General features: G+C 44.2%; 1 protein-coding gene across 4 annotated transcripts in view; it reads right to left on the minus strand.

The window, feature by feature from the left end:
- stra6 (signaling receptor and transporter of retinol STRA6) overlaps positions 1 to 25858 on the minus strand; it is a 64563-nt gene that overhangs the window by 21319 nt on the left and 17386 nt on the right. For all 4 annotated transcript variants that reach the window (XM_063070465.1, XM_063070468.1, XM_063070466.1 and 1 more), the window contains exons 3-12: positions 25758 to 25821; positions 19273 to 19358; positions 14434 to 14573; positions 10813 to 10979; positions 8241 to 8366; positions 6725 to 6792; positions 6542 to 6618; positions 5493 to 5554; positions 2683 to 2845; positions 2305 to 2380 (exon numbers count right to left, since the gene is read on the minus strand). In XM_063070465.1, the coding sequence (XP_062926535.1) occupies positions 2305 to 2380; positions 2683 to 2845; positions 5493 to 5554; positions 6542 to 6618; positions 6725 to 6792; positions 8241 to 8366; positions 10813 to 10979; positions 14434 to 14573; positions 19273 to 19358; positions 25758 to 25821 (1029 nt within the window). The remainder of the gene's footprint in view (positions 1 to 2304; positions 2381 to 2682; positions 2846 to 5492; positions 5555 to 6541; positions 6619 to 6724; positions 6793 to 8240; positions 8367 to 10812; positions 10980 to 14433; positions 14574 to 19272; positions 19359 to 25757; positions 25822 to 25858) is intronic.

Raw genomic sequence — 25858 nt, forward strand, 5'->3', positions numbered from 1 at the left:
CTGTGAGTCGACTGGGGTGATATACTGCGTCCGGTGCTCCCGATATGGCCTTTTATATATTGGTGAGACCCGACGCAGACTGGGAGACCGCTTTGCTGAACATCTACGCTCTATCCGCCAGAGAAAGCAGGATCTCCCAGTGGCCACACATTTTAATTCCACATCCCATTCCCATTCTGACATGTCTATCCACGGCCTCCTCTACTGTAAAGATGAAGCCACGCTCAGGTTGGAGGAACAACACCTTATATTCCGTATGGGTAGCCTCCAACCTGATGGCATGAACATTGACTTCTCTAACTTCCGCTAGGCCCCACCTCCCCCTCGTACCCCATCTGTTACTCTTTTATGCACACATTCTTTCTCTCACTCTCCTTTTTCTCCCTCTGTCCCTCTGAATATACCTCTTGCCCATCCTCTGGGTCACCCCCCCCCCGTCTTTCTTCCCGGACCTCCTGTCCCATGATCCTCTCGTATCCCCTTCTGCCTATCACCTGTCCAGCTCTCGGCTCCATCCCTCCCCCTCCTGTCTTCTCCTATCATTTTGCATCTCCCCCTCCCCCTCCAGCTTTCAAATCCCTTACTCACTCTTCCTTCAGTTAGTCCTGACGAAGGGTCTCGGCCTGAAACGTCGACTGCGCCTCTTCCTATAGATGCTGCCTGGCCTGCTGCGTTCACCAGCAACTTTGATATTTTACACAATGTTTTTCAATAAAGAGCACAAATAGAAAAAAAACTTAGTGGAAAGTAGTCAGTGTTATTAACTAGAGAGAGTGGGGTTATGCTGGTTGGTTCAACAAATAGATGTTGAAGAGGAATACTGTGTATAAGTGCATCTTCTAGTTATTGTTGGAATAATTAGAAGATCATAGATACTTTATTGATCCCAGGGAAATTACAGTGTCACAGTAGCATTACAAGTTCACAGATATACAAATAATAGAAGGGAAAAATAAATAAAAACATGTTACCTCAAACAGTCTAACAGGAGGGGCTCATCACTTCCCTGGCTATAGATTGACTCATTATAGTGTCTATTGGCCAAGGGCAAGAACGACCTCATACAGCACTTTTTGGAGAGGTGCAGAGTTGTCTCAGTCTATTACTAAAAGTACTCCTCTGTTCAGCCAAGGTGGCATGCAGAGGGTGAGAAACACTGCCCAGAATTGGCAGGATTTTCTGGACAGTCCTTTGTTCCAGTGTATCTAGTTTGACCCTTATAATAGAGCCAGCCTTTCTAATCAATTGATTGAGCCTGTTGGCATCATCTGTGTTGATGCCATTGCCCCAGCACACCACCGCATAGAAGATTTTACCGGCAACAACAGACTGGTAGAACACTTGAAGGAGAGGCCTGCATACTCCAGAGTACCTCAGTCTCCTCAGGAAGCAGAGGTGACTCTGGACCTTCTTGTACACTGCCTCTGTGCTGGTGCTCCACTCAAGTCTGTCATTCAGGTGCAGCTCCAGGTACTTGTAGGTCCTCACCACATCCATACCACCAATAGTAGCAGGGAGTAGTGCAGGCTTAGTCTTCCTAAAGTCCATCACCATCTCCTTTGTCTTAATGATGTTGAGCTGCAGATGATTCAGCTTGCACCATTTGACAAAGTTCTCCACCAGGGCCCTGTCTTCATCCTCCTGTCCTCCTTTTATACACCCAACTATTGTTGAGTCATCAGAATTTCTGCAGATGACATGACTCAGTGTTGTATCTAAAGTCCAAGGTATACAGGAAGGCAGGCAATACAGACCCCTGTGGCCCCCAGAGCTGCTTATAGCCATGTCTGACACACAGCTCTGAAACCACACAAACTGTAGACTGCCAGTCAGGTAGTCCATTATCTAGGATACAATGAAAGTGCCAACCTGCATTGATCGGAGCTTTTCCCCAGCAATGGGGGCTGTATGGTATTGCAGGCATTTGAGAAATCAAAAAATGTGATCCTCACAGTGCTGCCATCATCTCCCAACTAAAAAAAAGCCAATTGCAATTCAGTAGGCAATATGATAAAAATTAGCGTGGGCTAAAGAGCCTATTATGCTCTGTAACACCATGCCACCCACAGACATGTCAAGGGAAGGAAATTTACAGTATATTGTGGTGAAAATTGTCAGCTTCACAACTAGGCACAGGAATTTATAATGGTGAAAATTCATTTTTCCAAATTCTTCAGGAGTTTTTATTAAAAAAATCTTAATTCTCTGCTTAAAATAAATTTCTAAACACTTTCAAAAAACATTAGCAAACGCACCGATCACAAGGAAATGACAAATACCTAAGTATTTAAAAAAAGGTGTTACCTGTGCAAAACCATTGACCTCATTAACATTAGGAGGATGATGCAACAGGACACAGTGACGGCAGACACGTAGCAGACTATAAGAGAAAGAAATGAGTTTATTCACCAAATCTACCTGACATCATTCTGAAAGGAAATGTAAAGATATTCAGTCAACACATTATATTTCAGCAGATACATTTCTTTGAATGTTAGCTGCCATCAACTTTAGAGTTTAGTTGTCCCCCCCCCCCCCCCACAGTGTATCCAAGAGATTTCCATTAACTATAAAGCTTGCTATTAGATTTAACTCCCATGCGGGACGACTAAGAGAGTATTGATGACTATTTCTCTTATTTAAAAAAAAACACAGGAATCCAAGTAGAAATCCAGATGATACCTTCAAAGATCCAAAAGAAATATTTGACAATTTTGAGAGTTTCACTCCTCTTATCGGAAAGTTTGATCCCAAACCCCTCAAGCACATAGGATATCTCTTCACGGACTCCAGCTCGCATCTTCTGTAGGCTTGGGACAACGGTGACCACAAGCAGAAGGGCAACCTACCAGAGGAGAAAGGAACAGAGCTACATAAAGAGGAATATGACAACGCCAATGCCCAATAAAAATATAAATCGGAGACGCACGATAGTGTAGTAGTTGGCACAAAGCTATTACAGTAGCAGTGATCAGAGTTTAATTTCTGCTGCTGTCGGTAAGTCACACACACACACACACACACACACACACAGAGCGTGGGCTTCCTCCAGATTCCTCCCACATTCCCAAGACGTACAGGTTAGACGTAGTAAGTTGAGGACATACCACTTTGGCGCTGGAAGTGTGAGGCAAAACTTTCAAGATGCCCCCTGCATATCCTCAGACTAAGTTGGTCATTGTCATAACGATGCCTTTCACCTGCATGTTTTGATGCACGTGTGACATAAAGCTAATCTTTAAAAAGCTTGACTACTAAATGCATCCAGGAGAGAGGCCGTTGACAGTTGATATGCAAGATTCAAATCCGTCCACAACCCTTAACATGGTGACTGACCCGATCAACATTACAGGCAAAAGAGAACGGAAATAAAAAGCAGGTTGCTGGAGACACTCTGCAGGTGAGGTTGCACTTGGGAAGAGGGAGAAGGTCAAAGATCAGTCTTTAAAAACTAGGAAATGAAAAAGTGGTTTGAGCAAAAAATGCTGAGGGAACTCAGCAGGTCACGTAGCATCTACAGAGGGGAATAAACAGTCTACATTTCAGGCCGAGAGACTTCATCACGACCTTTAAGATGAAGGATCTTGACCTGAAACATTCCTTCATACATGCAGCCTGACCTGCTGAGTTCCTCGAGGTGTGTGCGTGCGCGTGTGTCTCAAGATTTCCAGCATCTGCAGAATCTGGAGGTCAGTCCCCCCACCATCCCACCGTAAATAAAGGTTAATCAACCCAAAAAGTCATCAATGTATGGCAGATGTTGCCTGACCCAAGTGCGAGGCCAGCAGTTTGATTTCACTATATTTTCCAGTAGTTTGTGTTATAGTAGCTAGCAGTCATCAGTGAGAATTTAAAAGCAACTTTCAGGAAGAGAGAGAGCGAGAGAAGCAAGTCATTCAGCCTATCTAGTCTGCACCTCCATTTGATCCTGGCCGATTTACTTTCCCTCTCAACCCCATTATCCTGCCTTCTCCTTGCAAACTTTAATGCCCTTACTAATCAAGAACCTATCAATCTCCACTTTAGATATACCCAAAGACCTAGCCTCCCCAGCCATCTGTGGCAAAAAATTCCACAAATTCATCAGCCTCTGGTTAAAGACATTCCTCCTCATCTGTTCTAAAGGGATGTACTCCTATTCTGAGGCTGTGCTCTCTGGTGCTTATGTTGAGTTCCGTTCTAGTTCATTGAGACAACTCTGTTAGAGTGCGTGGCTACTGAGAAGCCGTATGAAGTCTTGCCGTCTCCATTGCAGTCTTATGGCTGCAAAGTATTAGCAAGGCAAAAACATTTGTACACACCAACAACAAATGCAATAGAGTCCGAGATACAGCATGAAAACAGGCTATTGGGCCCATCGTTGCCAACCAAGGTGCTCAACTAAGCTGGTCCCATATTCCTCTAAACCAGGAGTTCCCAGCCTTTTTCAGGCCATGGATCCCTACCAGTAACAGAGGGATCCATGGACACCAGGTTGGGAACCTCTGCTCTAAACCTTTTCTACCCATCTACCCGTCCAAGAGACTTTTAAATTCAAGATTGGTTAAAGTCATTTCCAGTACACAAGTGTAAAAGGGAATGAAATAATTGTTATTCTGGATCTGATGCAGCCAAAAAAAAAAGCCAAGATAAAGAATTCAATAATAAAGCATGATAAATATAAATACATACACAAGCAGCTTATATAGATTGATTGCATGTCCATAAAGTGACACTAGGTACCGGACACCAAGGTACACAAGGGGATTGACAGGAAATGATAAAGCAGTGAGTTGAGGGTGTTGGGGAGGTGTGATGGGGTTGTTGTTCCTGTCTCAATCACTTCCTTTGGCAATTTGTTTCATTTACAGACCACTCTGAAATTACCCCTCATGCCCCTTTTAAATCCTTTAAATTTCCCCCCTACCCTTAACTCAAAGCCCTTTAGTATTTGATTCCCTTTCCCTGGGGGTGGGGGAAGCCTGTGCACATTCATAATAAAAATAGATAACCTGCTCAAGTGATGCTATTGAAGGGCAAATGCTACAAGACTGACGTCTCTTCTTAAGGCACATATGCACACAAAGCTGACTGCCTACACAGACATTACGTTGGTGGGACTGGCTCTACTAATGACCTTGGTAAAAAATAATGAGAGCAGAATATCTGAAATATTCCATGGGATGAACGAAGATTCACAGGTGGTGCAGATTCAAGATGGCACCACCCAGGACATGCTGTCTTCTCAATGCTACCATCATACACACTCAACATTTTAGGAACAGCTTCTTCTCCATCGTCACCCGATTTCTGAATCGCCAATGTACAATCCCTCACTATTTTTATTATTTTTGTTCTACTTATTTAACTTAATTAAAAAAACTATAAATTGCAATAAGAAATACGTTAAAAAATTACGTATGGCAATGTACTGCAAAACAAATTTCACGACATACGTCAGTGATATTTAACTGGACTGACTATGAAACCCATGGTGGAATCAAGATAATTACCTGATAGACAGTAACCAGAGCCACCGCCATCGCCACAATTAGCTTTGGTGGAATTTGGAATCCTGCATTAAAGAAAGAAAAGCATTTGGTTTATATTGTCGCATGTACTGAGATACAGTAAAAGGCTTTTGTTTGCATGCCATCCAGACAGTTCATTCCAGACATTAAGGTAGGACAAGAGGAGAACAGTGAAGGAATGCAGAATATGGAGCTAGAACAACAGGTAAAATGTTGTGGAGGTAGACAAATAAGGTGCAAGCACCATGGCCAAGTAGACAGGGATCAAGAGTTGAAAAAGAGAAAATGCACCCATCAAGATTATTTATAGTCATTTTCAGAGTGTAAAGAAAAAAATTCAACATCATTCACTTAATGACCTCCCAGCTCAAACTAAAGATATTGCATTCAAAACATGAGTATGAGGGACCCTGGAGTCTCCATTTGCAATACCAGCAGCTCCTTGTTTAATCATAGAAAACAGGCAAAGACACTGACTGAGACAATACCACTGCTGCTGCCAAAAGTATTTCACTATTATATATAGAGGGAAATGCAACCTAAACTTTCATGGGGTGTGGAAGTAACGCAGAAGGCCAAGCTTCCAAACATCTACACCAAAGCTGCACCAGGCAGGAAGTCAGAACCTCTGATTGACCAAGTTTAAAACCAGCACAAATGCCATTTGACACTAATTCCTTCAAACTGGATGAAGACAAATACCCCAATGAGTTCCACCTTTTCAAAATGAGAGCTGGGATCCGGGGCCACTTATGAGTGCTCAAAGCTGTGAAGTTAGTTGGGTTTTAGTTTAGGGAAGGAAGTGCTGCTATCGAAATGCACAATTGTAGGAGATTTAATTGCAAATTTACAAAGGGGACTGGAAATATGCATGACATGATAAGCAGGTCAGAGCTGGAACATATCCAATGGGCCAAATGGCTTTTTCAGTTGTACTTAAGAAAAATAGAGACAACTTCATTGAAATGCATCCAATTATTGGTGCCCTCATGCGAGTAGAGTGCTGAGAGTTCAAAAGAAACCAACTTTACCTTTCATTGGTATGTAGATGTAAGATCGCATTGAAGTCCATATTTTGGATGAGAGACTTCGCTCATCTGTGCAGGCTCTAATGAGGTAGGTGGGAGGCAAAAAAAAACATATTGAGCTCTTGAAAAACATTGAAGTCACATGAGAAGAGTTAAAATCAGCTCCAGTGGTGGCAAACCCCAAACCTGCTCTTGGATGTTCTTTTCCTCAGCAAGAGTTTCAGGTAATCTATGTAGTATTCATCGGCTTGACACTGAAGGAGGGCGGGAGGGAAGAAGAAAAAAAAAAGTTTGGCGACCATTAGGTAGCAAGATCCAACAGCACAACCCTGGGATTTACAGCCCAATTAGTTTTGGACAGTTAATACAACTAACTGCACAGTAGAGTCACAGATTACTACAAGCACAGAAACAGGCCCTTTGGCCCATCAAGTCCATGTTGATCCAATCTTCTTCCTAGTGCCACCTACATTCACTCGGACCATATCCCCCCCATCCATATACTTATCCATACTTGCCCCAGATATTAAAATTCAATCAGCACCTACCACTTCTGTTGACAGCTCGTTCTGCACTGACACCACCCACTGAATGAAGTTCCCCCTCGGGTTTCCCTTAATATTTTACCTTTCACCCTAAACCCATAACCTCTAATTCTAGTCTCACCCAAGCTGAAGGGAAAAGTTTACATGCATTCACCCTACCCTACACCCCTCAACGTGGTACAACTCTACCAATATTGAAGCTCGGTGGCCGCAGGCCTGTGTCAGTGCCTGCTGGAGGCCTGCCCTGGGGTTAAAGGACTGCGTATGTGGGTGGGAGGGAGGGAGGGAGGGAGGAATGGGGCTTGTTTTGGTTATTTTTTGCTTGATATGATCTGCATTGTGCTTCTGTGTGTGTGTGGGCATGTTATGTTGGTTCCAGAATGTGTGGTGACACTTGCCGGCTGCCCCCAGCACACCCTAGGGTGTATTGGTTGTTAACATAAACAATGCATTTCACTCTACATTTGGACAACCTCCAACTTATTCAACCTACCACTGGGACTCAGGTCCTCAAGTCAAGGCAGCATCATAGTTGAAAAGAGAAAACTTACAAGACCTGGGTGAGCATGCAAGCAACAAAACTATTGACTGCTCAACAGGAAGGTTGATCTAATGCAGGGGTTCCCAACCCGAGGTCCATTGACCCCTCTGTTAATGGTAGAGGTCCATGGCATAAAGAAGGTTGGTAACTCCTGATCTAATGGTCTGTCAAGACTCAGGAAAGCACAATGACTGGCTGAGACTAAGATGGACTTGCAATTCCTGGTGACCAATATTACCTGCCAGCATGCCAGTCTGATAGTTTCTTGACTTTATCACAATGTATGACAAGTGCTATTTTACCCTGCTTGCCAACCAGGTCAATGAGGAATAAGGAACTCATCTCACCTTCCACCGCAGCACTTAGACATGATTACTACTTCTTCCTCTGCCATCCTTTCCAGCAGCAAGGCCCAAACTCCAAGTCCAAAAAAGTATTTTTCTTCTTCTCATGGACTTACAAACCCTTCTATTCATTTGTTTGGTAGTGATGGACCCCCATTCCCATAGCTGGTTGCTTCTTTTCAAATAATTTTCCAAATTGGCCAGAAAGATAACCACTTGACGGCAAGTCCCCAACCAATCCCCACACTGCCCTCTGAAATGCAGGCACTCACCAAGTGCGAGGTCAGATTTCCTGAGGTCTTGCCATTCCTCATAAGCAAGACAGGGTATATGATGCTTAGAAACACGAGGCATAGGAGTTGGGGGAGGCTTCGCAGCAAGGAATAGTATTTATAGACCTGGATTGCAAAGGCAAACAAATAGGTAAAAAGATTCAGTACCTGAATTAGTTGCAAAGTGCACAAACTTCTGACTTTGTTTCACAGAACTCATCATTTCTAATCGACGAATCCCCTGATATCCAGAAACGATCAATCAGATCACTGGATTGGAAAAAGCTGCAGAAGGTTGTAAACTCGGCCAGCCTCAGAAGAGGAACTAGCTTCCCCACACTGAAGACGTCTTCAAAAGGCGATGTCTCAAAAAGGCAGCATCCATCATTAAGGACACTCACCACCCAGGACACGCACCCTTCTCATTACTATCATCAGGGAGAAGGGTACAGGAGCCTGAAGAGGCACATTCACTGTTTTAGGAACAGCTTCTTCCTCTCCATCAGATTTCTGAAGGGTTCACGAACCACAAACACTACCTCACTATTTTTGCAATAAATACATTTCAATTTATGGTATTATATATTTACTTTATGCCTTGCACTGTACTGCTACCACAAAACAAATTTCAAGCCATACGCCAATGACATTAAACCAAAATCTGAATCAAATAAAGAGAACAGACCAGGTCATCGTGATCATACCCTGGGACTTCGGTCACGCAGAAAGGCAGCAGCACTGAGTGTGGCTTTAGGAGGGTCAAACTAATTTTGCCGTCTTTGGAGACAACTATAACTCTAGCAGCAATGCAACTCAAAATCCTGTTTCTTCATGTAGATGCAAAGCACAGAACAGTACAGCACAGGTCAGCCCCTCAGCCCCCAATGTTTGTGCTGAATTAAGCTAATGACATCCAATCCCATCTGCCTACATATGGTCCATAGTCACCATTCTCTGCATAAGCAGCTGCCTACCCAAAAGCCTGGCAGCACATTTTTTTTTTAAAGATTAGATTAGATTATGAGGACACTCAGTCCTCGTTTATTGTCATTTAGAAATGCATGCATTAAAAAAATGATACAATGTTCCTCCGGTATGATATCACAGAAACACAAGACAGACCAAGAATAAAACTGACAAGAAACACATAATTATAACATATAGTTACAACAGTGCAAAGCAATACTGTAATTTGATAAGAGCAAACCATGGGCATGGTAAAAAAAAATCTCAAAGTCCCGATAGCCCATCATCTCACGCAGACGGTAGAAGGGAGAAACTCTCCCTGCCATGAGCTTCCAGAGCCGCAAACTTGCCAATGCAGCATCCTGGAAGCACCTGACCACAGCCCGACTCTGAGTCCGTCCGAAAACTTCGAGCCTCTGACCAGCCCTCCGACACTGAGCACCATCTCTGCCGAGCGCTTCGACCCTGGCCGCCGAGCAACAGGCAAAGCCGAGGACTCGGGGCCTTCCCCTCCGGAGATTTCGATCAGACAGTAGCAGCGGCAGCAAAGCGGGCATCTCACCATTTGAGGCATTAACCATGTTTTAAAAGAAAACAACTTGGCCCACTCATCTCCTTTCAACTTTCTCCTACTCAACTTAAATGCATTCCCCTCTTTTGTTAGACATTTTAACCCCACGGGAAAAAGGTAGCCGCTGGCTACTCCATCCAAGGCTCATGCTAATTTCAAAGATCCCATGGCACATTTCAAAGAACCTAGAACAGTATCAGACCCTTTGACCAATGATGATGTGATGACCTTTTAACCTACTCCAAGATCAATCTAACCTTTCCCTCCATTTTTCTATCATCCATGTACCTGTCTAAGAGCCTCTGAAATGCCCCTAATACATCTGCCTCTACCACCACCCCTGGCAGGGAGTTCCATGCACCCACCACTATCTGGGTGAAAACACATCCAACATCACCCTTATACTCTCCTCCGATTACTTAAAAATTATGCCCCCTTGTATTAGCCATTTCTACCCTAGGAAAAATCTCTGGCTGTCCACCCTATCAATGCCTCTTATCATCTTGTACATCTCTTATCGAGTCATCTCTCATCTTCCTTCACAGTGAAGTTTTCCTGAAAGGTCTAAACATTTATTGAAAGGTCATTGTCACACACCATTTGTGGGAGCTTGCTGTGTACAAAGAGGCAGGGGTGTTTACTGCATCAGTGTCACTCTTAACAGTAATTTATCCGCTGGGTTAAGTTTTAGAAAACAGCGGAAAGGATGCAAAGGCAGCTACAGAAATGCTGAAGGTTGAGCCAGAATACGGCAACCCTTGTTACATCATGCAAACAACTATCTGAACAAGAACTCAGTCAGCATTTTATGAAAACCAAGTCAAGCAGGAGGAGATGTATTCTCCTTGCTGGTTCTCAGCACTGAAGCCAAATGGATTACTACTTCATATAACAAAGAGAAAAGGACTATTGTCCTGGTTTTAGTATAAATCACTTTCGAGCTGCAACAACAGTCATACTGTTCATGCACTCCTTAGGGTTGAAGCAAAATCCCCAATTTAAACTTAAGAAGGTTGCATAAGCATAAATAATTACCTCTGCCGATAAAGGGCATTCGAATTTCTGCCAGATGAGAACGCCACAGTGCAGCCAGGACAGGAGGCTTCCAAGAAGGTAACCTGCTTTGTTTTTTACTGTGGCACAAGCAAGGAGGGGGTAGTACAGAGCAAGGTAGTAAAGCAATGCAGCAATCTTCAAGTATTCTGTGGGGGAAAATAAGAGAGCACAACCCGTTACAGCAGAGTACCCAACAGGGATAATAGTTACAAACACCAGAAAATCTGCAGATGCTGGAAATCCAAAGCAAGACACAAAAAAAACAACACTGGAGGAACTCAACAGGTCGGGCAGCATCTATGGAAAAGAGTAAACAGTTGACATTTTTGGCTGAGATTCTTCAGGAATATTCAGAATATCCCTACAAAATAATCCTATAAAAGGAAGTGGATTCGCCCTGGTACATCTCGAAAAATCCCTCCCAAACTTCGAGGACTTCTACATGAAATGCTGCCATAGAAAAGCAGCATCCATCAAACATTCTTATGACCCAGGCCATGCTCTTTTTTCACTGCTGCCATCAGGCAGAAGGTACAAGAGCCTCAGGACTCACATCACCGGGTTCAAGAACAGTTACTACCACTCAGCCAACAGGCTTTTGAACAAAAAGGGATAACTACACATTCTACTTCTGGTGTTCCTGCAACTGACAGTCTCACTTTAGGGACTCTTTATCTTGTAATTTATATTACTGCTCAGGGTGTTCTGGAGTACAGTGTTCAATTCTGGTGCCAGCTGTAAGGAGTTTGCATGTACATTCTCCCCATAACCATGTGGATTTCCATCAGCTGCTCCAGTTTCCTCCCACGGTCCAAAGATGTAGCAGCTGATAGGTCATTGCAAGTTGTCCTGTGATAGGGCTAGTGTTAAATAGAAGGGTAGCTGGGCAGTAAGGCTTGTTGGCCTGTTGCAAGTTTTATCTCCAAGAGAAACATCTCCTACAAGTTTCTGTAGATAGAAGGTGGAGAGTGTTGTGACTGGCTGCATCATAGCCTGGTATGGAACCGCCAATGCCAGAGGCAGCTGAGGGTCATAGACTCAGCAGCTCCGTCGTGCACACACCCTCCCCAGTATCAAAGACATCTTCAAAAGATGGTGCCTCAGGAAGCCCCCATCCGTCACCAATGACCCTCCTCATCCAGGACACATCCTATTCTTGTTACCATCAGGAGCCTGAAGACTCACAACAGTTCAGGAAGCTTCTTCCCCTCTGTCGTCAGATTTCTGAATGGTCCATGAACACCACCTATTTATTCCCTTTTTATTGCACTGTTTTATAATTTATAATCATTTTATATCTTTGCACCATGCTGCTCCCACAAAAATTCCACATCATACAGGATAATGATACTAAATCTTTAATTATTCACACAAGTTCTGGGTGTTAGTGGGCCATCGATGATCCCAAAACTCCATTAAGGACAGCCACCCGAGCTGCTGCAATCTGTGAAGCTTTCAGGGACAATGCAGTCGTCTTATTTTGACACTGACATGCAAGGTTACATAATCATTCCAGTGTTGAAGCACCAACCACACTGCTGCGGTCTTAGAATCTCAAATGCACCAGAAGGACAGAACCAAAGTGTTTTTTTTTAAAAAAAAAGCAATACCAGTTTTGCAAACAGCATGTGCTGTACCAGTAATGATGGCGGGGTGGAGATGCCAATCTACCAAAGGGAGGTGCAAGGCACTCCTTTCCTCTGCTGGCTTGCAGGGTCACCCTTGGGGAAAGGTGTAGCAACTGCTGACATGCTCTTCCCACACCCCCTCCCCGATAAGGGTCACGTGAAGCCACGGGAGCAGGTGCTGGATGGTCGTACGAGCAGCTGGTGCATATCGCATGTCCTGGTTATGTGACCACTGACACTAGGCAATCACTGAAGAGTATTGATAACTGCAGGGATCACCCATCTTGTAAAGACACTGCCCAGAAGGCAATGGCAAACCACTTTTGTAGAAAAAAAATTGCCAAGAACCATCATGGTCATGGAACGATCATAATCGTTCACGTCATATGACATGGCACATAATGTGGATGATGTACTTGGAAATAAATGTATAACTAACTTTTTTTTCCTCAAAAATAAAATTGATTTATAATTTCCTGGCAGTAGTTGGTTTTGCATTCTTATCTCTGGAGATAAGCACTGAAACTCTATAGACTTCTCGATTAAAGCTTGGCCTTTATGCCATTTATCATATGATAAATTCTATTTCATAATGTTAGAGTCAAAACTAGTTTAATCTACAAATTGAATTAACACACAAAGCACCAAAGGAACTCAGTGGGTCGGGAAGCATTGGCAGGAAAATGAACAGTCGACATGCCAGACCCAGACAGATTGGATGTTTCCTACTGTGGGAAATCTAGAACCAGAGACCACGGCCTCAGAATAGAAGATGTCCCTTTAGAACAGAAAGGTGGAGGAATTTCTTTAACCAAAGGGTGGTGAATCTGTGGAATTCATTGCCACAGACGGCTGTAGAGATGAAGTCATTGGGTGCATTTAAAGCGGATGTTGATCGGTTCTTGATTAATAGGGGTGTCATAGGTCATGGGGAGAGGGCATGAGAATGTGGCTGAGAGGGAAAACAAACCAGCCATGATCAAATGGCAGAGCACACGATGGACCGAATGGGCTAATTCTGCTGCCATGTCTGATGGACCTGAAACGTCGAATGCCCGTTTCTCTCCACAGAATCTGCAGTGTACTTCCCTTGCTGAGGAGTTGTAACATCAACTAGACAAAATCCATTCAAATATGACAAGAGGGTCAACATATAGTGTTCCAGCTCCTTGGTTTTATCGTAGACTCAATGGCATGGCATAGTAAACAAGGAATGAAAAAAAAGCAATGCTTCTGTTGGGGAAACAACAGGATGGCTTTAGATAGGAGCTTCTTTAGTGCCCAACATAAACCTCTGGCCTTCTGTCAGCTAATGTGTTTTCCTACTTAATATTTCCTGACTGCACAGGAAGTGACCCAATACAGATTTCAAACGGCTCATTTTCAAAATAAAATCTGAATCTGTCTAGTCGCATAGAGAAATATAAATCAATTGCCTGAAGGGCAGAACATGCAGTCTCGTGCAAATATTTTGAAATGATCATGGTCAGGACTATTGCCCATCCAGTACTTTGATTTCAATGATGAACGTTACTTTGCAAGGACTAGATCTCTGCATCAGGGTGCAGTTAAACAAATTGTTGGCTTGCAAAGCTACGTAGGATAATGCTCCGTTCACCAGTCATTTCACAAATTGGAATACATGAAATTAACACCTGGGTCACCAAAAGATCACCGCAATCTGAGCGATTACTAAACAACATTGCAAATGTTGGTAAACCAGAAATTTAAAAAAAAAAACAGGATGGTGGGAATACTTAGCAAGCTGGTCAGCATCTGTGGAATGAGAAAAAAATTAACATTATGTCATCAATTTTTGATTTATTGCAGACGTTGCTCATTTCATCTGTCAGTCCTCCATACATGATCTCAAAATTATAAAGGTAACCTTCAGTGCATAGTTTTCTGATTCTTTGCTGGAAGGAGTTTCCGCACTTTGGGAGGAGGGTGGAGACAAATTTTGCTCACTTACCTTTGGTGTCCTTGGAGAAGTCCAGGCCAATGGGTAAAGGATTGCTATCAATGACGACAACACACAGGGAGGAGAAGAGCACCACAAACACAGCAGCAGCAATGCCTCGGTGGCAGTCACTTTCAAGGAAACCAGCTGGACTGAAAATGCAGCATATGGCCCAAATTAGAATAAAGCAGAAATAACATTGACTAATGTATTCCTTCTGTATACGCGGTACTCCGATCAAATATTTGCACTTGGACCATTTTTGAAGTACAGTTGTGTGATTGGCAAGGAAATTTGTTGAAGAAATAAATGGAACTCCATTTCAAATAGATAGATATTTAAGAATTATTTTTGCATTTACAGGTATCAAGTCACTATTGGAGAAGTCCCAAACAAGCACTGTACAAAGCAGGAAATCAATAAAAACAAAACTTTTAAAATAAAATAAAAACTCAATGAAATTCGTTGCCACACACACACACAAAATGCTGGAGGAACTCAGCAGGTCAGGCAGCATCTATGGAAATGAATAAACAGTCAACGTTTCGAGTCAAGACCCTTCTTCAGGACTGGAAAGGGGGAAGATAAAAAGGTGGACAGAGGAGAAGGAGGATAGCTAGGTGATAGGTGAAGCCAGGTGGGAGGGAAAGGATAAAGGTCTGAGGAGGAAAGAATCTAATAGGAAAGGGGAGTGAAAAATGGGAGAAAGGGAAGAAGGAAGGTGATAGGCAGGTGAGGAGAAGAGGCAAGAGGCTAGAGTGGAGGGGAATAGAAGAGGGAAGGGGAGGGAATTTTTTATTTTTTTTTAAACTAGGAGAAATCGATGTTCATGACATCACATTGGAGGCTACCTAAATGGGATACGAGGTCTTGTTCCTCCACCCTGAGAGGGGCCCTATCATAGCAAAAAGAGGACTTGGGCCAACATGTCTGAATGGGAGCGGGGAGAGGAATTGAGATGGTTGGTCACTGGGAAATTCTGTTGACAAATGAAGCAGAGGTACTCAACAAAGCAGCCTCCTCCCCCCCCCCCCCCACCAATTTACACTGGGTCTCACTATTATAGAGGAGACTGTATTGGATAAGGTTCAATGGACAGACCTACAGATTTGCAGGCAAAGTGTTTGTCTCATTGTTTGGGGCCCTGAATGGAGGTGAGGGAGGAGGTGAAGGGGCAGGTGTAGCATTTCTGTCACTTGCGGGGATAAGTGCTGGAGGGAGGTTATGCGGAGGGATGAATGGACTAGGGAATCATGGCGGGAGCAATCCTTGCAGAAAGTAGAGGTTGGGGGGGGGTGTGGAAAGGCAAAGATGTGTTTGACGATAGGATCCCTGTTGAAGATAATGGGAACTGCAGAGGATATGTCAGATGTGGAGGCTCATGGGGCAGTGGATGAGGACAAGAGGAAATCTATCCCTGCTAAGGTGGTGGGAAGATGGTTTGAGCGTGGATGTCTGGGAAATGGACAAGTACCCGTGTGAGCAGCATCAATGTTGGAGGAAGGGAAACCCTGTTCTTCAAAAGGAGGAGGACAGCATCTCAGATGACCTGGAAGGAAAGCCCCATCCCAACAGATGTGGCAGAGATGAAGAAGCTGAGAAAAGGGAATAGCATTTTCACAGTCGACAGGGTGAGAAGAGGTATGGTCAAGCAAGCCAACGGAAATAGTTAGGTTTATAACGGATGTCAGTGGACAGCTTGTCTACAGAGATGGAGCACCGAGAGATAGCAAGAAAGGGGAGGGAAGTGTCAGAAATGGACAAAGTGAATTTAAGAGCAAAGTTGGAGGTTAATATGACGAAACTGACAATCGCAGGGTGGGTGCACGAAGCAGCACCAATCGGTCAATGTAGCGTAGGTAGAGTTAGGGAGCATTACCAGGCAAGGGTGGAACATGGACTGCTCCACATAGCCAACAAAAAGGCAGGCGTAACTAGAGCCCACGTGGATGCCCATGGCTAATCCTAGTACAGAGAAAGTGGGAGAAGCCGAAGGGAAAATTGAGAGGACCAGTTGTCTCTGCTTGCTCCTTCTTCACTGAACTCCTGTCTATCTACCTCAACTCCATTCTTTCCGCCTTGGTTCAGTCCCTTCCTACCTCCTGCAGAACTTCACAAGCGATCTCAACAACTTTCAATTCCTTGGCCCTAACTGCCTCACTCTCACCATAGATGTGCAGTCCCTATTCCCCATCGAGAAGGCCTTAAAGACCTCTGCCTCTCTCTCAAGTAGTTCCCCGGCACCACCCTCTGTTCTGGCAGAACTAGTCCGCACCCTCAGCAATTTCTCCTCTTACATATCACAAATAAGTCTAAGCTCCTTAAAAAATCTCACTCTCAGTGCTTTGTGCTCCTGACTTGGCACTGGCTAGCATTTAAATCCAAATTGCCAAGGAGCCTTTGGAATGCCAAAGTTCGATGCCAGGATAAAGCACTTCACAACAAAATGAAGCTTAGACAGACCAAATACTACTTGTGGTTACAGAACTGCAGATTTGAGGGGAACAAAAGGAGGAAATAAAAGCCTTGTGTAGCTTATTGAATAGTGAGTGCTCTGAATGAGTTTCAGTTGCAAGGATCATTACGGAATTTAGTCACACGTGCTCAAGTTGGTTCCTTAAGGCTGTCATATTTGAGGGGGGTGGGGAGAAAAGAAAGAGGTGGGGATAGGCTCTCACTATCTATTAAATATTCCTAATCCCATGTGTGTCAAATAGCCCCTGACAACCTTGTCCAGGTCCCAGCTTTCACATGTGGCTTAGCTACTGAGCCTGTTGGAACTGTTTCTACTGACACAAGAAGGGGCAAAGGCCAGTTACTGGCATCTTAAAGCCAGTCGTTTCAGGCAGTTGAGGCTTATCAGCCGTGATTGGCAGCTCATCTAGAAGGACAACTAACCTCAAACCCCCGCTGCCTTGCAGCTATACCCATTCACGGGGAAGGCTCGGGAGTAAACCCTGATGGGAAATGTGGAGCTGGAGCCCCCAAGGCAGTCCTACGTCAAGTTCAATGCCGACTGGCAACTCCTGCGATGCAGCTGGTGCCAAACTGTATCGGTCTCTGCCGTTCGTTTAGAATCTTCAGCTGCGTGAAGAGGGGGAGCCTATTGCACGGGCAACAGCTTGCTCTCCACATTGTACTACCCCGGCCTGTGCGCCAACTTGCGTAGACAGCTAGGACACAACAACCGCGGCTGACCCTCATCAATGGAGGCCCAATACTTAAATTGTAATCAACCCAGTTAACCAACAAAAACAGCAGAACTCCTACTTCAGTGAATTTAAGACTTCTGAGGGAGGACAGGAGAGATTTTCAAAGGACACTGACAGGAGAAAAAGTGATTGGAACTGGAGCCTGGTCACACAAATGAGGAACAAAATATGACTTTGCATAATGAGGAAAAAAGTTGAGCTATACTTTGGGAGATGATACACCTCCACACCACACACCAACGCTCATCTAGGTGTCAGCAGCGGAAAGAATGAGCAGTTTCGAGTTCCTGGGTATCAACATCTCTGAAGGTCTATTCTTAGCTCAACATATTGAAGCAATTATTGAAGACACACCAGTGGCTATATTTCACTTGGAATCTCAGGAAATTTGGCACGTCATCCAAGACTCTAGAAAATTGTTTACAGATGTACCATGGAGAGCATTCTGAGTGGTTGCATCATCACTTGGCATGGAGGAGCCACTACCTGGGCTTGGAAAAAGCTGTAGAAGGTTGTAAACTCAGTCAGCTCTATCATGGACACCAGCCTCCCCAACATCGAGGACATCTTCAAAATGCGATGCCTCAAATAAAAAGTGTGGCATCCTTCATTAAGGAATCGACCAATCCACCACCCAGGACATGTCCTCTTCGCAATACTAACATCAGGAAGGAGACACCGGAGGGAATACACACAATAAATGTTACACAAGAGAAAGTCTGCAGATGCAGGAAGTCCTACGCAACACTCACAAAATGCTGAAGAAACTCAGTAGGGTCAGTCAGCCTTTCTGGAAATTAATAAACAGTCGACCTTTCAGATAGAGATCCTTCTTCAGGACGGGAAAGGGAGGGAGAAGATGCCAGAATAAAAAGGGGGGGGAGGAGGGGAAGGAGGATAGCTAGAAGATGATAGTGAAGCCAAGTGGAAAGGATAGATAATGGACTAGAGAGGAAGAAGTGATGTGTAGGAGAAAGGAATGGAGGAAGGGACCCCAGGGGAGTCAACAGGCAGGCGGGAAGAGGCAAGAGTCCAGAGTGGGGAATAAAAGGAGGGGCGGGGAGGGAAAATATTTTTAACAGAAGGAGAAATCAATATTCATGCCATCAGATTGGAGGCTACCCAGATGGAATACAACGTGCTGATTCTCCATCCTGAGGGTGGCCTCATCTTGGCACAAGAAGTGGCCATGGACCAAAATGTTGGAAAGGGTCAATATTTTAGGAACAGTCAATATTTTGGGAACAGTCAATATTTTAGGAACAGTTATTTTTTCTCCATGGCCAAACTCATGAGTACTGTCTCAGTATCTTTACACGATTTAATTTTTTATACATTTCTTATAATTTACAGTATATTTGGTATTGCATTGTACTGCTGCAAAAACACATTTCATGTCAGTGATAATAAACACGATTCTGATTCTAGTTTAAAGTCAGGAGTTAAAAGTTTAAGAGTGAATTCAGGCAGTGCTTTTGATCAGGCATCAAAAGGAACTTTCTTGCATAAACATTACTGAGGTGACGAGGTCTTGGTGCTCCAGGGTACTGGGCAGGCGGTGAACCTACACTAAATGTCAAGGTTCTGACCTCAGGAATTTGACTGTTTAGTTCAACCAGGGTTCAAGTGGCAACTTAACTGTAACAGGCCCGGAACTCCACCGCAGCAGTCCCTGCACAGCCGTCTCCGCTTGACAAACAGGGACAGGAACACCAGTACCAGAACCTGAAAGAGAGAATTTGTGTAAAGGACTCACTGTGTCCCTACTTACCAAACCAACTGTAAACTGAACACCTTTTGCAATCCTGACAACCAATTATCTGAAACACCAAGACTGGGAGGAGGCCACTCGGCCCTCTAATCAGCCAGGGGCTCACTGGTCACACACAGTCTTCCAACAATTGGAAGGTGTGGGTTCGAGTCCCACTTTACACGTTGAACTAAAATCCAAAAGGCTGATAGCTAAATGCAGCATCAGAGACACCACCTTTCAGACATTAAGCCTTTCTCACTTGCCCCATAACATTACCCATAGGGCAGCAAGATTAGATTATTATAAAATTAGGTTTATTTGTCATATGTACATTGAAACGTACTGAAATGTATCAGTTGTGTCAATGACCAGAGTCTGGGGATTTGCCAGAGAAACCCACAAGTGTCTTCACGCTTCTGGCTCCAGCATAGTATGTTGGCAACTTACTAACCCTTACCCCCTCCTTTTCAAATGAGGGGAGAAACTGGAGCACTCTGAGAAAATCCACACAGTCACAGGGAGAACGTAGAAACTTCTTACAGACAACGTCAGGAATGGAAGCCGAAGTGATTTTCATGCTGGTGTTGTAGAGCGTTGCACCAGCCACTATTCCACGCTGGAACCCACACCTCCCGTTGGCCTGGGGGGTGTCTATAACCAGAGCACATGGGGCTTAAAATGTGAAGAGGGAATACTTTAGAGGGGGAAGCTATAAGCATTTGGAAAACACTGCCTGAAGGGGTGGTAGAGACAGAGTGTACTTAGACAAGCATTTGAAATTGACAAGGCATGGAAGGTCTTGATAAATGAGATAAACATGGGTAGGTACTGGGGCTGCATGGACGGTGTGGGGCAAAGTGACCATCAAGGGCAGCATGGTAGCACAAGGCTTCACAGCACCAACTGCGAGATCAGGGTTCGATTCCCACCACTGTCAGTAAGGAGCTTGCACATTCTCCTCTACGAACACGTGGGTTTCCGGTGGCTGCTCCGGGTTCCTCCTGCATTCCAAAGATGTACGTTTAGGATCAGTAGGTTGTGGGTATGCCATGTCGCCACCGGAAGCACAGCGAAGCTCCAGCACAATCCTCGCCAGCTTAATTTGACACAAGCAGGGCATTTCAATGGATGTTTCAATGTTCATGTGACAGCGCCAACACATCTTGTGTTTTATACAACCTCACAGCATTTGTACCTCAAATAAATCAAGAGGTCAGAATATCAGTCACTGTCGACATTATCATCCTATCTATGGGAGATCACTGCCATATTACAGTCAGAGTCATAGAGCACCTCAGCACAGCAACACTTCCCTAATATTGATTGGCACCTGATTAGTTCCAAGGGTTTAGATGGGAGAGATTGTGAAGTGTGTCCAGGACAGATTCCTGTCACAGTATGTGGACAGGCCGACCGGGGGAATGCCATACTAGATCTAGTACTAGGTAATGAACCGGGTCAGGTCACAGATCTCTCAGTGGGTGAGCATCTGGGGGACAGTGACCACCGCTCCCTGGTCTTTAGCATTATCATGGAAAAGGATAGAATCAAAGAGGACAGGAAAATTTTTAATTGGGGAAAGGCAAATTATGAGGCTATAAGGCTAGAACTTGTGGGTGTGAATTGGGATGATATTTTTGCAGGGAAATGCACTATGGACACGTGGTCGATGTTTAGAGATCTCTTGCGGGATGTAAGGGATAGATTTGTCCCGGTGAGGAAGATAAAGAGTGGTAGGGTGAAGGAACCATGGGTGACAAGTGAGGTGGAAAATCTAGTCAGGTGGAAGAAGGCAGCATACATGAGGTTTAGGAAGCAAGGATCAGATGGGTCTATTGAAGAATATAGGGAAGCAAGACAGGAGCTTAAGAAGGGGCTGAGAAGAGCAAGAAGGGGGCATGAGAAGGCCTTGGCGAGTAGGGAAAAGGAAAACCCCAAGGCATTCTTCAATTATGTGAAGAAAAAAAGGATGACAGGAGTGAAGGTAGGACCGATTAGAGATAAAGGTGAGAAGATGTGCCTGGAGGCTGTGGAAGTGAGCGAGGTCCTCAATGAATACTTCTCTTCGGTATTCACCAATGAGAGGGAACTTGATGATGGTGAGGACAATATGAGTGAGGTTGATGTTCTGAAGCATGTAGATATTAAGGGAGAGGAGGTGTTGGAGTTGTTAAAATGCATTAGGACAGGTAAGTCCCCGGGGCCTGACGGAATATTCCCCAGGCTGCTCCACGAGGCGAGAGAAGAGATTGCTGAGCCTCTGGCTAGGATCTTTATGTCCTCATTGTCCACGGGGATGGTACCAGAGGATTGGAGGGAGGCGAATGTTGTTCCCTTGTTCAAAAAAGGTAATAGGGATAGTCCGGGTAATTATAGACCAGTGAGCCTTATGTCTGTGGTGGGAAAGCTGTTGGAAAAGATTCTTAGAGATAGGATCTATAGGCATTTAGAGAATCACGGTCTGATCAGGGATAGTCAGCATGACTTTGTGAAGGGCAGATCGTGTCTAACAAGCCTGATAGAGTTCTTTGAGGAGGTGACCAGGCATATAGATGAGGGTAGTGTACTGGATGTGATCTATATGGATTTTAGTAAGGCATCTGACAAGGTTCCACACGGTAGGCTTATTCAGAAAGTTAGAAGGCATGGGATCCAGGGAAGTTTGGCCAGGTGGATTCAGAATTGGCTTGCCTGCAGAAGGCAGAGGGTGGTGGTGGACGGAGTACATTCAGATTGGAGGATTGTGACTAGTGATGTCCCACAAGGATCTGTTCTGGGACCTCTACTTTTCATGATTTTTATTAACGACCTAGATGTGGGGGTAGAAGCGTGGGTTGGCAAGTTTGCAGACGACACAAAGGTTGGTGGTGTTGTAGATAGTGTAGAGGATTGTCAAAGATTGCAGAGAGACATTGATACGATGCAGAAGTGGGTTGAGAAGTGGCAGATGGAGTTCAACCCAGAGAAGTGTGAGGTGGTACACTTTGGAAGGACAAACTCCAAGGCAGAGTACAAAGTAAATGGCAGGATACTTGGTAGTGTGGAGGAGCAGAGGGATCTCGGGGTACATGTCCACAGATTCCTGAAAGTTGCCTCACAGGTGGATAGGGTAGTTAAGAAAGCTTATGGGGTGTTAGTTTTCATAAGTCGAGGGATAGAGTTTAAGAGTCGCGATGTAATGATGCAGCTCTATAAAACTCTGGTTAGGCCACACTTGGAGTACTGTGTCCAGTTCTGGTCACCTCACTATAGGAAGGATTTGGAAGCATTGGAAAGGGTACAGAGGAGATTTACCAGGATGCTGCCTGGTTTAGAGAGTATGCATTATGATCAGAGATTAAGGGAGCTAGGGCTTTACTCTTTGGAGAGAAGGAGGATGAGAGGAGACATGATAGAGGTGTACGAGGTAATAAGAGGAATAGATAGAGTGGATAGCCAGCTCCTCTTCCCCAGGGCACCACTGCTCAGTACAAGAGGACATGGCTTTAAGGTAAGGGGTGGGAAGTTCAAGAGGGATATTAGAGGAAGGTTTTTTTACTCAGAGAGTGGTTGGTGCGTGGAATGCACTGCCTGAGTCAGTGGTGGAGGCAGATACACTAGTGAAGTTTAAGAGACTACTAGACAGGTATATGGAGAAATTTAAGGTGGGGGCTTATATGGAAGGCAGGGTTTGAGGGTTGGCACAACATTGTGGGCCAAAGGGCCTGTACTGTGCTGTACTATTTTATGTTCTATGTTCTATGTTAACAGGCCATTCAATCCACCTAGCTCATGCTAAATTATTCTATCTAGTCCCATCAACCTGCACCTGGACCACAGTCCTCCATACCCCTATGTATTCCATCTACGTACTTACCCAAACTTCTATGAAATGTTGAAGGCAAACCAGAACTGCCACTTCCACCAGCAGCTCATTCCACACTCTCACCAACCATCACAACCATTATGTTTGTGACAGAACAAGATCACGCCTTCAAAATCATTCATTGGATGCAAAGTGCTTTGGGGAGTACTTCAGAAATGGACACGTTAAGGTATTACAGAAGCTGCCCCTTAGAATGGAGATGAGGAGGAATTTCTTTAGCCAGAGAGTGGTAAATCTGGAATTCATTGCCACAGATGATTGCAGAGGCCAAGTCACTGGGTATGTTTAAAGCAGAAATTGATAGGGAAGGGCATCGAGGGTTATCGGGAGAAGGTTGAATGAGGTTGAGAAGGATAATAAATCAGCCATGATAGAATGGAGCAGGATCGATGGGCCGAACTGGCTTGTTCTGTTCCAATGTCTCATGGTCCACATTCTGCAATTACTTCCGCTGGCTAAATCCCTGGATTTAGAAAGATGAAACAAACAAGCTGGCATCAGTTGCTACTTGCAGGCAGTGGAGGGAGGTGTGGTTGGGATTGCTTCCAAATTCTTAAGATATCCAGTATTTCCAGGTTTTTAAAAAAATTTCACATAATGCAACTTTCTGACTCATTACATCCTCCAGTCATTCACGTTCTCGTGGCTTTGTGATCCATGTCCCCTTCAGTACTGGTCACAAGGAAAGGCTGGCTGAGTGCCAGGAGAACATCTTTTATTTAAAATAATGCTGAAATAGTTTGGAACTTCATACTTAGTTCTAGCATTTGAGGTCCATTTGCAAGTCTCACACTCTGAGCACTACAGCACAGACACAGGTTCTTCGCCCCAACCATGCTGAACTGTTACTCTGCCTACTCCCATTAACCTGCATCCAGACCATAGTCCTCCATACCCCTCCCATCCATATACCCATCAAATGTTGCGATCGAACCTGCATCCACCAATTCCACTGGCAACTTGTTCCACACTCACACTACCCCAAGTGAAGATCCCTCTTAAATATTTCACCTTTCACCCTTAACCTATGACCTCTCACTCTAGTCTTACCCAATGGAAGAAGCCCATTTGCACTGACTCTATCTATACCGTTCAATTTTGTATACTCTAGTAGCTCCTCTTGACTTACTTTTAGTTTGCCAGTTACTGAAGCAAATAAATACTTTGGACATGAACAACAACTTTTCCACCTGTATTACCACACTCCGCTTTTGAGTTTGCTGAGGAGGTTGATGTGTTAACCAAAGTTATTCAATGGTCTCTGTGCAGAATCCCCAAGAAAAGCAGCTATTAACAATTTTGAATTTTAATCACAGGATTGCAGGGCTGGACACAAAATCTTTGAGAAAAACGTCACCATTTGCTATTAATAGTTAGCCACATCTAGAGTAGAAACAAGCATACCGCTAGTGGAACCATCTATTACGTCGATTGCATTGAAGTAGGCTTGACTACGAGGTCCCACATATGGCAATGGGACAAGAACACAAAATTCTGCAGATGCTGGAAATTCTGAGCAACACACACACACACACACACAATGCTGCAGAAAAATCAGCAAGTCCAGCAGAAAAAAAATTGCTTATTCTTCCCCGTACTTGCTACCTGCTTTGCTGTGTTGGGCTTAGGTTTAAAAATCAGACGGGAGAGACTTAACAGGGCATTGGGTTGGCTTCTTCACACAAAAGCCGGAGTGTATTTGGAGCAACACTCACAAAATGCTGGAGGAACTCGGCAGATCAGGCAGCGTCTGAGGGGTTCGATATTTCAAACTTTCTTTCCTCCAGCATTTCGTGTGTGATAAATTCAAGTGGCAGATGCAAGATAAACACTATCCTGGATAGAACATTTCTCCAAAATAGTGTCACATGGTTTTTGAAAGGAATCCGAGGTACAGGTAAAGATCTGTCTTAAGTGTTTCTTTTGGCAAAGCAGCATCTCCATAACTTACCACTCCATGCCTGGCTACAGGAATTTCTTTAGCCAGAGGGTGTTAAATCTGTGGTGTTCATTGCACACAAGGCAGTGCAGACCATGTCAACGGGTATATTTAAAGTGGAGGTTAATAAAGTTCTTGATTAGTAAGGGTGTCAAAGATTACAGTGAGAAGGCAGGAGAATGGGGTTGAGGGGGAAAATAAATCAGCCATGATGAAATGGCAAAGCAGACTTGATGGGCTGAATAGCCTAATACTGCTCCTATGTCTTTATGGTCTTAAGGATCTTGCTACAGCATTAAAACAGGTGAAAATGCCCTGCAACACATCAGGGGTGCTTTATGATGAAGTGTAAAAAATCTTTGAGAAGTAATCATATCTATTTGACCTACTATAGGTTTTAACCCCTTTCCTGGTTCAGGATTACTGAGTGACAATACGTCTTAGCCTTCACTTTCACCAGGAGAGAAACTTTACAGGGGATAGTCAAAACCAGTTAATCAGGCTAGAAAACATGCACTTAATACAATAAGCTTCAGAAATATGTTATAAATGGGGTAGAAAACTTACAGAGACTCCCGCTGCACAAATATGAAATAAATCAACCTGGATAACTGGATTGCACGGTATTAACCTACAGAGCAAAACAAAAGAAAACACTAAAGAACTGA

The sequence above is a fragment of the Mobula hypostoma genome, chromosome 18, assembly GCF_963921235.1.
Source record: "Mobula hypostoma chromosome 18, sMobHyp1.1, whole genome shotgun sequence".
Taxonomy (NCBI): domain Eukaryota; kingdom Metazoa; phylum Chordata; class Chondrichthyes; order Myliobatiformes; family Myliobatidae; genus Mobula; species Mobula hypostoma.